This window comes from Poecile atricapillus, chromosome Z (assembly GCF_030490865.1).
Source record: "Poecile atricapillus isolate bPoeAtr1 chromosome Z, bPoeAtr1.hap1, whole genome shotgun sequence".
NCBI classification, from domain to species: Eukaryota; Metazoa; Chordata; class Aves; order Passeriformes; family Paridae; genus Poecile; species Poecile atricapillus.
This window is the reverse complement of record NC_081289.1, coordinates 107,003,409-107,016,877: the sequence shown is the minus strand read 5'-3', so window position 1 is coordinate 107,016,877 and position 13,469 is coordinate 107,003,409. Positions and strand designations below refer to the sequence as shown.

General features: G+C 37.6%; 1 protein-coding gene across 1 annotated transcript in view; it reads right to left on the bottom strand.

Moving 5' to 3' along the window:
• Positions 1-13,469, bottom strand: part of FANCC (FA complementation group C) — a 75,685-nt gene that overhangs the window by 3,946 nt on the left and 58,270 nt on the right. The window contains exons 9-13 of the mRNA XM_058828092.1: positions 12,897-12,949; positions 10,266-10,365; positions 5,618-5,693; positions 4,743-4,824; positions 2,158-2,329 (exon numbers count right to left, since the gene is read on the bottom strand). Coding sequence (XP_058684075.1) covers positions 2,158-2,329; positions 4,743-4,824; positions 5,618-5,693; positions 10,266-10,365; positions 12,897-12,949 — 483 coding nt within the window. The remainder of the gene's footprint in view (positions 1-2,157; positions 2,330-4,742; positions 4,825-5,617; positions 5,694-10,265; positions 10,366-12,896; positions 12,950-13,469) is intronic.

The following is a 13,469-nucleotide window of genomic DNA, read 5'->3' as shown; positions in this document are numbered from 1 at the left end:
TTCTCAAGGAAAAAAACTTGGGAAAAACACTGGGACAATTTTTTTCAGGAATTTATCTGACATTGACCTACCCTTTTAACAATTTCACTTAATATAGTCAGAAGAAGCTTCTATTCTTGCATTAAATCCACAACTACATGTAAAGTACAAATGATACCATGATCTACAGAAAGGTAACTGGAATTCCTCACAATTTTTTATTCCTCTGTGCATCATATGAGCCAGAGACTGCAGATGGAGAGTACCTGGTCCTGCTCCAAGAGCTCATATACCTTAGAAATCTCATTCTTAGTGCCAACTCCAAATTTTGCTCCTTCAGTGTTTCAGACCCTAAAGGTGGAAACCACTGCATTTGAAAGAGCTGAGAGGTAATCTGCCAAAGGATAAATTAAAAACAAAACCCAAACACCTAACTAAAGGCAGAAGTTTTGCATGAAGTGTGGGAATGCTTCTGAAGTAGCCTGACCTGGGGGGGGGGGGGGGGAGGGGGGAACAAAACAAAACAAAACAAAAAAAAAAGTTTCAGATGAAATAGCTAAGAAAAGAATGATAATGAACTGAAATATCAGACCCCTGGGAAAAGATGAGTCACTGAGTTGTCAGTAGAAAAGCTTTTTTATCTCTAAAGTTTGTCTTGTGTTATGACTGAATAATAAGCTGATGGAATAGCGAATACAAAGGGTGTCGTTCTAATTGGGAACGGCAGAAAGAACGACACGGACTCTCAAAGGAGTCAGAACAGGAAAGAATCTCTAGTTTATTGTTACAGTCATGTTATATAGACTAGTTCGTGAAGAGTACAGAAAGGAAACTCTTATTGGTTAGTAAAGTACTACATTACCATCATTGGTCAGTGGGGTTCACCACCCCCTGACTTTCTCCTGCAAGGAAAACACAGGAACAGACAAACAGCACCTGCAGGCTGTTTTGTGTCTTTGAGGATTGTTTTGAATCCTCCCATGAATTTCCCAGGCTAGCTTCTCAGGCAGGGCTGGCAGGCCATGGGGCCTGCAGCTTGCTCCAAAGCTAGCCTCCATACAAAGGGAGATGATTTCTTTCATATATGGGACAAAGTGATTTCATTCTGTGGAGTTAGAACAATATTCCATACATTCATCTCCATCTGTAGTGCAATAGTTTCATTCAGTCTTGTTTATTGCTCACATATTGCCTACTTTTCCAAAACTACATTGTAAAAACAACCCTGATTGCTTTACTTTACCGTATCTCCAACCTAACTCTCCTCAGCCAATATCCTATCCCCTGCTTCTAGACTATGAGAAATTTAAGAGAAAAAAAAAAAATTGTAAGTGATTTGGATGTGATCTTGCATTTGTAGTGCCCTCTGGGAAGCAAGAGGAGAAGGAAGGGAAATAAAATATTGCATAATGCACTGTTGTACGTGGACCATTAAATGTAAATTCAAAGCATGATTTTTACCACTGTGGTGTACTGAGCTGCATTTCTAAATCCACCAGAACCTATTTTCAAATTAAGGAAAACTAGACAAGTTGCAGCCTTTCAAGTCAAGGCTTCATATATCCAAATGCTTGGGCTACTTCAGATTTGAGTAACAGGTTTAAATGAAAGGCTTTCAAACATTTGCTTGCACACACAGACACCCAGCACTCTTTGTGCAGCACAGTGTGTACGGTTAGAGCACTGTTCCTTCTGTTACCAACCCAGCACATGTTATTACCACATACTTATTACAGCATCACATGCCAAAAACTGGAGAGAAATCAGAATAGCTGGGCAAGATTAGGATTCAAGGCTGTGTTTGGTAAGTATCTTCACGGTTTCAACTGCTGTGATTTCTCTTATTTCCTTCTCAGAAGATGCCATAACACAGGCATGCTGAATTCTGCCACACTGATTTAGAAGATACCATCACTAGGGCATTTTTATTTATGATTAAAAACACCCTTGTTATCCAAAAGAAACCCAAGAGGGTGCTGATCTATATGTTTAGAGGAAAAAGCTTTTCTAAACGTAAAAAATCAGAAAAAAGAAAACCAACTTTCAAATTGTCCACTGTGAGAGACTTTGTAAAGTCAATACCTTTCATTTTTCTGGTGTGCACTATTTATTTTACAGCAATAAGATATAATTAGACCATTGACTGCTTATTGCCACTCCTATTACTACATTACCCACCATTGTTTCAGTCCTTTGTTGATTTTCATTCTTAGGACAGTAGTAAAATGCCAGCAGCCACAACACAGCATCTGGTTCTACAGCAGCCTTCAGTAATTGTTCTGCTGCAATATCCAACCATTCTCCAAAACAAGCAACCAAAAACCATATTTCAAAGAGGTCAGTGAGAGAACTGGAAAACAACACAGATAAAATTAGGTATTTCTCATTATTTAACACTTTTAATTGCCTTAAATTAACTACAAAGTTAGTTGACACGTAACTTTAAAAAAAGTTTTAAACTACTCTTCAACAGAAAATACCTTACCTGCTAATCATATAGCCATGTGCTTAGTCTGAAATCAGAATCTAACAATACACACCCAGTGCTACTACAGATTAACTTTGACAGTACAACAGACTATCCTTAACAGCAGTTTCTAAAAAACTGTGACAAATTACTGTGTATGAAAAGATACATAATAAAATTCATCCCTACTATTTATACTCTCCAGCTGTCATACTCACATTTGGTATAATATGAAACCCCTGAAAACCAACCTGTATAAAAAGGGAGCACTGAGAAGCAAGAGGATATGCTGTGTAACAGTATTTTTTTCTCTTCTGTAAATCTTATTAAGTCAAAAGAATACAGAATCAGGAATAAAGCAATAAAAGAAAACTGAATATGGTTTCCTCATGGCTATTAGTATTTAAAACATGTTAGATCACTTTTCTTTCTAACTGGGAGGGGTTTGGTAGAAAACATAATTATTATAGGAAAGGAAACAGAGTGGCAGAATACACTTGCCAGTGTATTTTGGCAAGTACAATACTGTTTAAACTAGTGTACTGTGCAAAATAAAGGGGGGAAAAAGACTATATATAAACCAAGAAAGGGCTCAGCAGCAGAAGAGACGTGGTTATATTATTGTAATGCATTATGATGGATGATATTTGTTTTATTTATTTGTTCTAAGCTTGAGTTATGTGTTTCTTTAAGAAGTCAGGGTCAGCTACAGGTCACACTCCAAGGACAGAAAGGTTTGACACACTTCAGGGATGGACAGGCAAGCACTGAATTGCAGCTCATACAGAAAGTGAGAAGCTACCACCAGACAGCCTGGCCTCAGAGGGATCAACAAAAAGCTTTTTTCTGCCACTCAGCAACAAAAAAAGGCCCTCAGGAGTTAACTGAAACCAAGCACGGTTCCAAGTATCTTTGTTCCAGTACCCAGGGGGAAAACTGGGACAGTGTGGCTGGACAGCAGCCAAGTAGAAAGGGAGCTGGAGGTACTGATTGACAGTGGACTGAACACAGGCCAGCAGTGAGCCCAGGTGGCCAAGAAGGCCAATGGCATCCTGGCCTGTATCAGCAAAAGGAGCAGGGGAGTGACTGTCCCACTGTAGTGGGCACTGGTGAGGCCACACCTCCAGTGGTGTGTCCAGTTCTTCCCTCAATTTAGGAAGGACATTGAGATGCTGGAGCGTGTCCAGAGAAGGGCAACTCAGCTCATGAAGGATCTGGAGCACAAGTCCTGTGAGGAGCAGCTGCGGGAGCTGGGGTTGTCTAGCCTGAAGAAAAGGAGGCTCATTGGAGGATGCAGCCAGGCAGGGCTCGGTCTCTTCTCCCATGTAACCAGTGACAGGACAAGAGGACACAGGCTTAAGCTGCATCAGGGGAGGTTTAGGTTGGACATTAGGAAGAAGTTCTTCACAGAAAGAGTAATCAGACATTGGAATGGGCTGCCCAGGGAGGTGGCAGAGTCACTGTTCCTGGAGATGTTTAAAAAAGACTGGATGTGGCACTTGGTGTTGACAAGGTGGTGTTAGATCAGAGGTTGATGATCTCAAAGATTTTTTCCAGCCTAGGTGATTCTGTGATTCTATGATCTTGTTTTGCAAGTCTGGCTGGCCCTGGTGTTCTACGTTTCTTTTGATATATTTCAAGTTTAAAATCAAAATTAATTTTGTTTCTTTGAATTTAAAAGCTGTTCAACATTCTTTGGACAACTAAATCTCAGAGCAGACCTAAGCAAACTTGTATCCAAGTACTTGTATCCTGTACAAGTCAGGTCTCATCATACTCCTTGTAAGAAAGAATTACAAGGCAGCAGCAAATAGAGATGTATGTTTTTTTCATTCTTTTCATACAGTCCCAGAATAACCCCTATCAAAGCATAATTCATGAAGACAAACAAACCCCAAGGGCAGCAGGTCAGAAACTGGAGTGATGTGGAGCCCAGAGATTAATGCAACAAAAATGATACTGCAATCTGGCAGTCATATATTTATGAAAACAAGGAAGTTTGCAGTTTGGGCATTTGTACAAGCCTGCAGAAAGCAACACTCCTTCACAAAATACAGTTAAAAGTTCTGAGGGAGAAATGGAAGAATAAACAAATAAGCATTTCCATTATGCAGATAGCTATAAGCTATAAAGCTCAGGTTCAGTAAGTAATCCAAGTCCTATTCTTAAAAATAAAGCCCAACTTAGAGAATAATAAGAAAATGATGAAATGCGGCTGCTAAAAACTTCAAATGACATGACCTTTCACAAACTTACATGCAAAGGACAAAAAGTTCAAAGATCTTATATTGCTTACCCAACGTTTGTGTCCTCTACTAGTGCTTTGAGCATATCCGAAATGTGTTTCAAGTGCTGAGACCAATATGTAGTTGGGAGTTCTGAGGATGAAGGATGAAAACAAAACTCTTAAAATCAAAGCCTCTCCAATAGAATGTAACACTGAAGCATTAAGGTAGCTATAATATTTCTCCAAATTTATTCAGTTATCACAAAGCATTTAAAATTTCATTTTAAAATTTTCCAATTTTCAACAATACCTATTACTGTGTTTCATACAATACTTCATTGATGAAGCCAATGAAAGGAAGTACAGCTAGGAATATTGAAATGAGGCTGATGTTCCTTTGCTGCCTAACTCAATAATAATATATAAAAAGTGCAGTAATACTTGTACTGAGATTTAATTATTGTTCATAAAATTCATACCAAATTGAACAGTGATTTCTCGATCTGTATGAATAGGCAACCTAAAAAAAAATTTTGGTTTGCAATCTAAAATATCAAAATTCAAGCCTCAGAGAGAAACAGAAATACATTCTTATGAAATATATATGAATTCTTCCACAATGACAATTACTGATATTATAACATAAGAAGACTGCAGTATTTTTAGAATCTCTGTAATGTGGCTTCATTCCTACTTAATTATGTATTCTTTGTTATTCACTTCTGGTTTAGTTTTCTTTAGAGTTACATCTGTAGTATTGTTACAAAAGAATCAGATGTTCCTGCACAAAAATACATTAAAAGAATATTATTAAAATTGCTAAATCAAATATACCCTGTTAAGGAAATGGCAAAAAGTTATATCTATCCCTTTTAAAGTTGTTTTAAGACATATACAGACCATGCAGATTCATAATGCTGCAAATCCTTTATGAAAAAACTTACCAAAAGGACGTCTGACTAAACTTCTAACAAGAGGCTGGTGATGGTACGGGAAGTAGGCCTTCAGTGGAAACTTATGCTGAGACACAAAATCATTATTTTAGGAGGTTTCTGGTCAGTCTTCAAAACAAACCCACTGTGAATAATCTCATCTAAGGCAGTAATTAACAATACAGACTAAAGCAAGAAAACAGAAAATTAACTCTTTAATTAATTTTAGGATTTTGTACAAGAAAGGGGGACACTTAGAAATGCTTGCTTATGAAAAGTAGTTATTTAAAGATTTTAAAAGTATATGCATCAAAGAAGGTTCAGAGCATGAAGAAAATGACATGTTACTAGTCAGTCTTTTTCCCTGTACTCATGTAAGTTTTCACTCTTAATATGCAGAGCTTGAAAGAGACACTAGTTTAATTTCATTTTCCAGTGTAAACAGATTCACAGATGATACTAAACTAAGAACTAATAACATCTACAGACTCTGAGGGTGTTGTCTAGATTACTGCCATCTGTTCAAAAATGGAAACCTAAAATTCTTAGGACCTGCTCCAGCAGCAGGTAGGGCAGTCACAGCTAACAGACTCACCCTGTTTATCTGAGAACATGCACCTTGCCTGCCTGTGGACGCTGCTTGCGTAACTGAGACCAGCAGTAGCACACCTTTAATCTGTTTGTTCTGCAAACACGCACCACAGGCACATCCAACACGGAGCATGCACGTGCAAGTGCAACACCAACTCCCTCTGAGACAGTTTCAGCCAGACCCAGATGGTGATCGCTGGCACAAAATCTAGCTGGAGTCCAGTAACTACCAGGGCACAGCAGGGTCACTGCTGGGTCCAGTCCTATTTAACATTTTCAGTCATGAACTGGATGAAGGGGCAGCCAAGTTCCCTTGGCAAGTTTGGTGATGACACAAAACGGGGAGGAGTGGCTGATATATGAAAGGACAGCCATCCAGAGGGACCTTGACAGGCTGGAGAAATGGGCTTACAGAAGCCAAATAAATGTCAACAAGGAGAAAGTATGAAGTCCTGCACTTGGGGAGGAATAACTCCAGGCACCAGTACATGCTGGCAGCCACCCAGCTGGAGAGCAGTTTTCAGAGAAGGACCTGTGGACCCAGTGGACACCAAGGTGAGTGTGAGTCAGCAGTGTTTGCCCTGCAGCACAGCAGTGAGTGGTATCTTGAGCAGCATTAGGCAAAGGATTGCCAGCAGGTCCAGCGAGGTGCTTCTTCCCCTCCCCTCCACACTGTAAGCAGCCATTCCAGCAGCCTGTCCTGAAATACTATGCCCAGTTAATGCCCAGTTAAATAAAGAGCCACAAGGATCATTAAAGGACCTGAGAACTTCTTTGAGGAAAGGCTGAGAGAGGCTGGAGAAGTCTCAAGGAGGATCTTACCAACGTATAAATACCTAAAAGGAGGGTGCAAAACAACAGAACTAGGGCTTTTACAGTGGTGCATAGTGACAGGATCAGAGGTAATGGCACAAACTCAAGCACAGGAAATTCTGTCTGTATACCAGAAAACATTCTGTAATTTATTTTTTCACTTTCTTTTTACTGTGAGGTGGCCAAGCACTACCACAGTTTGCCTAGAAGAGTTGTAGAGCCCACTCTTGACACAGTCCTGGACAACTGGTTACAAGTAGCTATGTTTTGGAGCTGGGGAGTTAGAGAAGATGATGTCCAGAGGTCCCTTCCAATTCTCAAGCAATCTATGATGCTTTCTTTGACATATTTGAATCTCTATACCATTAATCTTAGAACTCTTTTGTCTTCTTTTTTAGGAGTAAGAAGGCATTTAGCTAACAGATCATCTCTTGAAACACAGACTGGGAATATGAACTCTATAAAATGTGATAGAGCTGTAAATCCAATGAAGACTATATTTAGCAACTATTTTCTATTGGCATATATATGCACGCATCTTATAAACAAACATAAAGACACTTTCTATCTACTACTATTTTTGTTCTGTCAACAACAGTTAAATAAAATTACAGCACATGAATATATTCTTCTTAGACAGCCTATATATCAGTGGTAGAGTAAGACTCTAGAAGTCTACTTGTCAAGAGGAATTAGGCTAATTAGAAAAAAATAATAATCCCTCTATAAAGTACGTGTACAGCCAATTAAGTTACACCAAAAATTCCTATGAAAAAGCAATTTCATATGATTGATACAATTAGTAGTAACCAAGACAATCCACAGCACGCTACATACGAGAACAGTATTGTGAACTAAGTGAACACAATTTTCAGTTTACTGTCTAGGCAAAACCAAAAACGTTTTCCATATAAACACAGCGTTTTAGTCAGTTCTTTCCTCACGTATGCCATCACAAAATGCAAAACAAGGTGCTATCAGACAGAACAAGTTTGGATGTGGCTGGGTGTAATAACTGCCGTGACCTATAACAGGAAATCAACATTAAATAATGGTTCACAATATTTATCTAGCTATTTACAACAAAATTCCTAGCTGAAAATTGATGACAATTCTGAAATGACCAAGGGAAAATAATTCATGAGAAAATCATAATTTCCATCAAATAGAAATATGAACTTTAACTTCATAAATTTACAAGCAACATGACCCAACTATCCTCAGGTCAGCCTTCACTAGCACCACAAATCTAAAGAAAATCTGCTAGCACAAAACATATCCCAACAGTGATCTCAGTATACCCGTTCATAAACTTCTTCAATAACTACAGAAATGGGACTTTTTCCTAAGCAGGTTTAAATCCCATGTTCCATTTATACTGTTTTCAGTCTCCAAAAACATGGAAATGAAAAGACTATCTTAAACCCGGTGGAACTATCTTTTCCCACTATTCAGCTTTTTTTCTGCCAAACCTTGTTTTCTCTAAATGTTCTACAAAGTTATTATAAAAGATAGCTATTTCTGACAGCTGCCACACTGCAACAGAGAATCACTCTCCTCCTGTCACACAAACCTGTGAACTGCCAGGCACAACATGGTTCTTTTGCAAATTCTATGGATGCATGTTTGCCTAGAGTTTTTTCAATTAACTGTCTATAAATTCCGAAGGTCTCAGTGACCAGGCAGAACCCACTTCATCTTCTGTCATTAATGTTTTTACCATTCTTCTACTAAATGCTAATGGAGCACAATATGTCCTGTCAAGAGCAATCAGATACCAAAAAGACATACCTTATGAATATATGTAATGATGGTATGACCAAAGTTTGATGTCAAGTCAGATGACTGACTTAAAGTTTAAGAAGCAAACAGTACCAGCCTTTTTGCAAGCAAACTGTTAGCTAAAATTACAGTTGATTCATAAATGCTGTGAGATAAGGGGCTTGTAATTCTATCATAGAAGATATCACCTTAATGAGAACTCCATGACTTAAACAGTATGCAAGTTAAATAAAGGAAACTCAACATTCAAAACCACTTTAGAAAAATGGGCAGTAGTCCATGTTGCAATGCCAGCAGGTGAAGGATCTTCACCTTAAAAAAAATGTATCGCCTGTGCAGCAGGATTAGCTCCTGGGTGTCTGATGGATGAGGAATCTTTATTTTCATTCTCGCTCACTGATCCCCACCTGGGGCTACACAGTGTGCTGCTGCCATGCAGTCAGGGTGGCACAAGATTATCATGCACAGCACTACTGTGTTAAGCAAGACAGCTGCCTGAAGCTAGAAGACAGATTCAATCATACTGCTAATTAAAAGCCAGTGTGCCATAAGTTTCAAGAAATTCCAGCATTCTCTTAATTACCATCTCCCTCAAAAAGATGCAAAAAATCGAACTGGAAATTCCTTAAGTTTAAAGTGGAAAGCTTTAGATAACAGGGTCTTTCCAAACTTGCATCATATGAATTTGATTTCAAAAAACAAACAAGATGGTCAGGATGTGACCATGTGATTTGGGAATCTGAATTCAAGTTTGCAACCTGTGAGGTAAGATTTTTCATATCTGTATTTCAAAATTTTAAGGTAAGAAACTGATCTTGCTCTTGTTTAAATCAACACAAAAGTAGTTCCACTTGATTCAGTTCAGTAAGATCTGTATAAAAATCTGTGCATGAGAGACTAAGCTATGAAATTTGAGAATATAGACCAAGGAAAATTACAGAGAGACCACTGCTGAGGCTCAGGAACTGAAACCAGTATGTATTCTGTGTCCCAGTATGTATTCTATGTCTTTTACCTTCTGAATAGACTAATATGAATATTCAATATCCTACTTAAAATTATTTAGGGGACTGGGAATGGGGTTGTTATCTCTGCTTCATTTATTATCAGAGACCCTGCTACTGCAAAATAAAAATGCATCTAGCATTTTTCCTCCTTTTATCAAAGATCAATGTTCATGTTCACTCTACAGGCAGAAACTTCAGCATCAGGGGAACTGAGCCTGTGAAAAGCACTTTAGGCAGACATACCCCAGGGTTAAGTTAGGTAAATTGCTCTTACAAACTGGTTTCATGCTATAATTTTATGTGCAGGTGAAGATGTTTGAACTGAACTTTAGCTTATCTATGCAGCTACAGAGGGATGCTATTAATTATCAATATTCAGTGACTTCTCTTAAGAATTTGGTTTCTTTTTTTTGCAAAATTCTGCATTTTCTCAATGGAAAAACACTAAAAAAGAGATCTTGACTAACCTGTTTGTTTTCATTCTGATAAGCCTGAAGGAAGAGCTGTGTAAACACCTGTATTATTGTCACAACTTCGGAAGTTCCTTCAGTTTCCACCAGTGCATTCCTACACAATGAAAAGTTAGATATGACAGATCAGATAATTAGTCTGCCCATCACACCTCTGTTAACTGAAATGGAAGAAAAAGGTACATTCTTTGTATGCTGTACATTTAAACTGTGTCTGAGTTCATTACACCACTAACAGAAATACTAACTTTGCAGGCTTTTTAGATTTTATTTTTAATTAAAAAAAACCCCAAACAAACCTCACACACAACTCCTACAAATAAACTACACTTAGTAAGTATATACAATATACATGCAGACATGTGGTTTATCCTACCTAAATAAGTATACAGTTAAAAAGACTAGCACAACTTTATTAGCCAAATTTGGCATCTGATCAGTTTATTGTGTTCAGAGCAAGTGCTCCCATGATTAAGTTAAACATACTTTATAGTGTTTTGTGGGACTGCATCCCATAGGCCACTCTAGAGGTTTACAAAGATGAATCCTTCAACTCACCTTCCATAGTGCAAAATAACCTTGTGCAAATGGAGCAAGTGGAGAAAAGCAAACAGCAGCAATTTTCATTCTCTTATTTGAAAGACATACAGTAGAAAGGAGAAATACTGTTCAAAGTTCCCAGTGAGATACAAGTACTAGAGAATTGTTTCATTCCTTCCAAAGCATATGAAGAGCTAAGACATTACTGTAACACAGAAATTTAACAAAACTACAGGAAAATATAATCACTGAAAAAGAGTAAATATTACAAGAAAACTCAAGACAGTCTAGGTGTATGACTTCTGTATAGCCACACATAGCAAGAAAGTATTGGGAAATAAAAGCAGTAATTCATATCACTGTGATGAGATAATTTAGCACAATTAATCTCAATATGCATGCAAATACCAAGGAAAATTATTACAGAAAGAGTCACAATGCTTAGATCCATACTTCTAACAGAACACTAACCCCAAATATTAAAGTTTTGTGCCAGCTATAGAACCTAACACAGGTTTGCAAGCAAGGAAGTACAAATTTATTTATCAGTAGTTCTTTAAAATTTCACATGTAATTACAACTGGTATAGTACCTTAACATATGCACACCACTTGATAATGGTTGGAAGGATGTTAGAGAAATACAACAAACAGAAGGCTGCATAAACCAATTGGTCTGCAAAAAACAGCTAACATACACAGCTTCATGTAAGTATCAAGAGGAGGTAAGACAGAGTATTCTTACAACACATCAAGGTTTTAATACCAACAGTGTAGAGGAACAAGCACACTAAGCAGAAGCAATTCAAACTAAAGACAGGGAGCGTAAATGTAGGCTTAGAAACAGGAAAATATTTTTAAGACAATTTGAAACATTAACAGAAGTGCAAAGTTTTACCAGAAAATACTGTGCTGGACAAATTCCTGCATCAGCTGAGAAACATCATTTTATCCATTTCTACTTCAAAGGGAAAGGATGCAAAAGAGTAGTGAAGTCATGTGGGTTTTTTTTAGAAAATATTTTATATAGCATGACCTTAAATAAGCCAAGAAGCTTGGACAAATTTTATCTCCCTGTACCATCACAATAGACAGCCTCCAGCCTAAGACATCAGTACCCATCTGCTGAAGTCAGATCAATTTTTAAATGCATATTGCTTTGGGAAAGTGATGAATCTCAGCTTTTCAGAAAGTGCCATCTGTGTGCAAACACAGGACCACAGCAACAAAGAACTGCCAGGGCAGTGGCTGACGAGTGACTCCACTCTCACAGTAAAGTGGTCTACAGTTCTACAGCCAAGACTCATCTATTAGCACCTGCACAAACCTAAATGTACACACAGACACACAAATGCTCCCAAACACCTGTACCTGGGAGCCCTGTTTTCCTAAGAAAGGAAACTCTTGATGATCAAAGGGTCAGCCACTAAATACATTACTGTTGTATTGGAATTCTTAATACTGATAACCCTGGCAGTAGATCTACTTAAAATGAGTAAGTTTTAAGTCAAGTGAAAAGAAAAGACACTGAAAACTGAGTATAAAGGACTTGAAGCCCCCACGTGGTAACCAGTATAATTCCAGGTTGCTTCAAAATAATTTTAATGCATTCAAAACCAAAGTCATTATTAATGGGTGGATCAATAGTTTAAGTCCATTAAGAGCATATCTAACATAAATACTGAAAAGTATAAACGAAATACAAAAGAGGTTACATTGCTTAATGCAGAATGCTGCCTTTATGCTGGCATGGGCCAAGCCATTTCAGCACTTATAATTTTTACCTCAAAACTGTATTTCAACCACAAATTTATACTGAAGTACAAAATAAATTACAAATTCTAAAGGTTAAAATAAAATGTATTCAACTGTACCAAGGATTATTATCATGTAACTTTCATTTAAAGTTCATAATAATTTTAACACTTTTCATTATTTACAGTATACTACATAGAAAGGGACTTTAGAGTATACAGGTAAAGAAAAAGATATCCTGTAATTATAATATGCCGCAGATCATAATACTGCTTCTGCTCTTGAAGAAAATCTCAATATTTAAAGCCTTTCCCACAGTTATTTCAAAACTTACTTGAAAATTTCATTTACAATTCTGAAAATAGCAGGATGGCTTGCTGCTTGAGGCTGTTGATAAACAAATGAAAGAAAATTAGGTATTAATAAGAAATAACTCACACAACTGTCACTGCATAATTTACAGCTTAACTCATGGATGCTATTATACTGCCATTATTAAACTGTAACTCTAAGATCAACTCTTACTAAACCCTCAGATTTTCTCAGGATTAGGATTCTTAGGATTCTCCACAGCGAGACCAAGCAGGCTCAACAGCTGTTAAATGCAAACACCTGGGATCCCAATCTGTTTATGACAACAATCACTACAAATACTAAAGGTGGCAGACAGAAAGAACAGGTTCTTGCACGCAATTGCTGGAGGCTAGACACAGGGCTAGATTTTCAAGAAGCTTTTCTTTCCACTTTGCAGACAATCCTTTCTGGATGTGCTTTGAGACTCTTGCTACATCTTCAAAATTAAATTCCAGAAATTGAAATGATTTCATCACCTCTGGCTTTAATAGTTTTGTATGCATTTTCATCCAAGACAGTATTATCTTCTTTTGTGAACTTCAGAGTTGCTAGC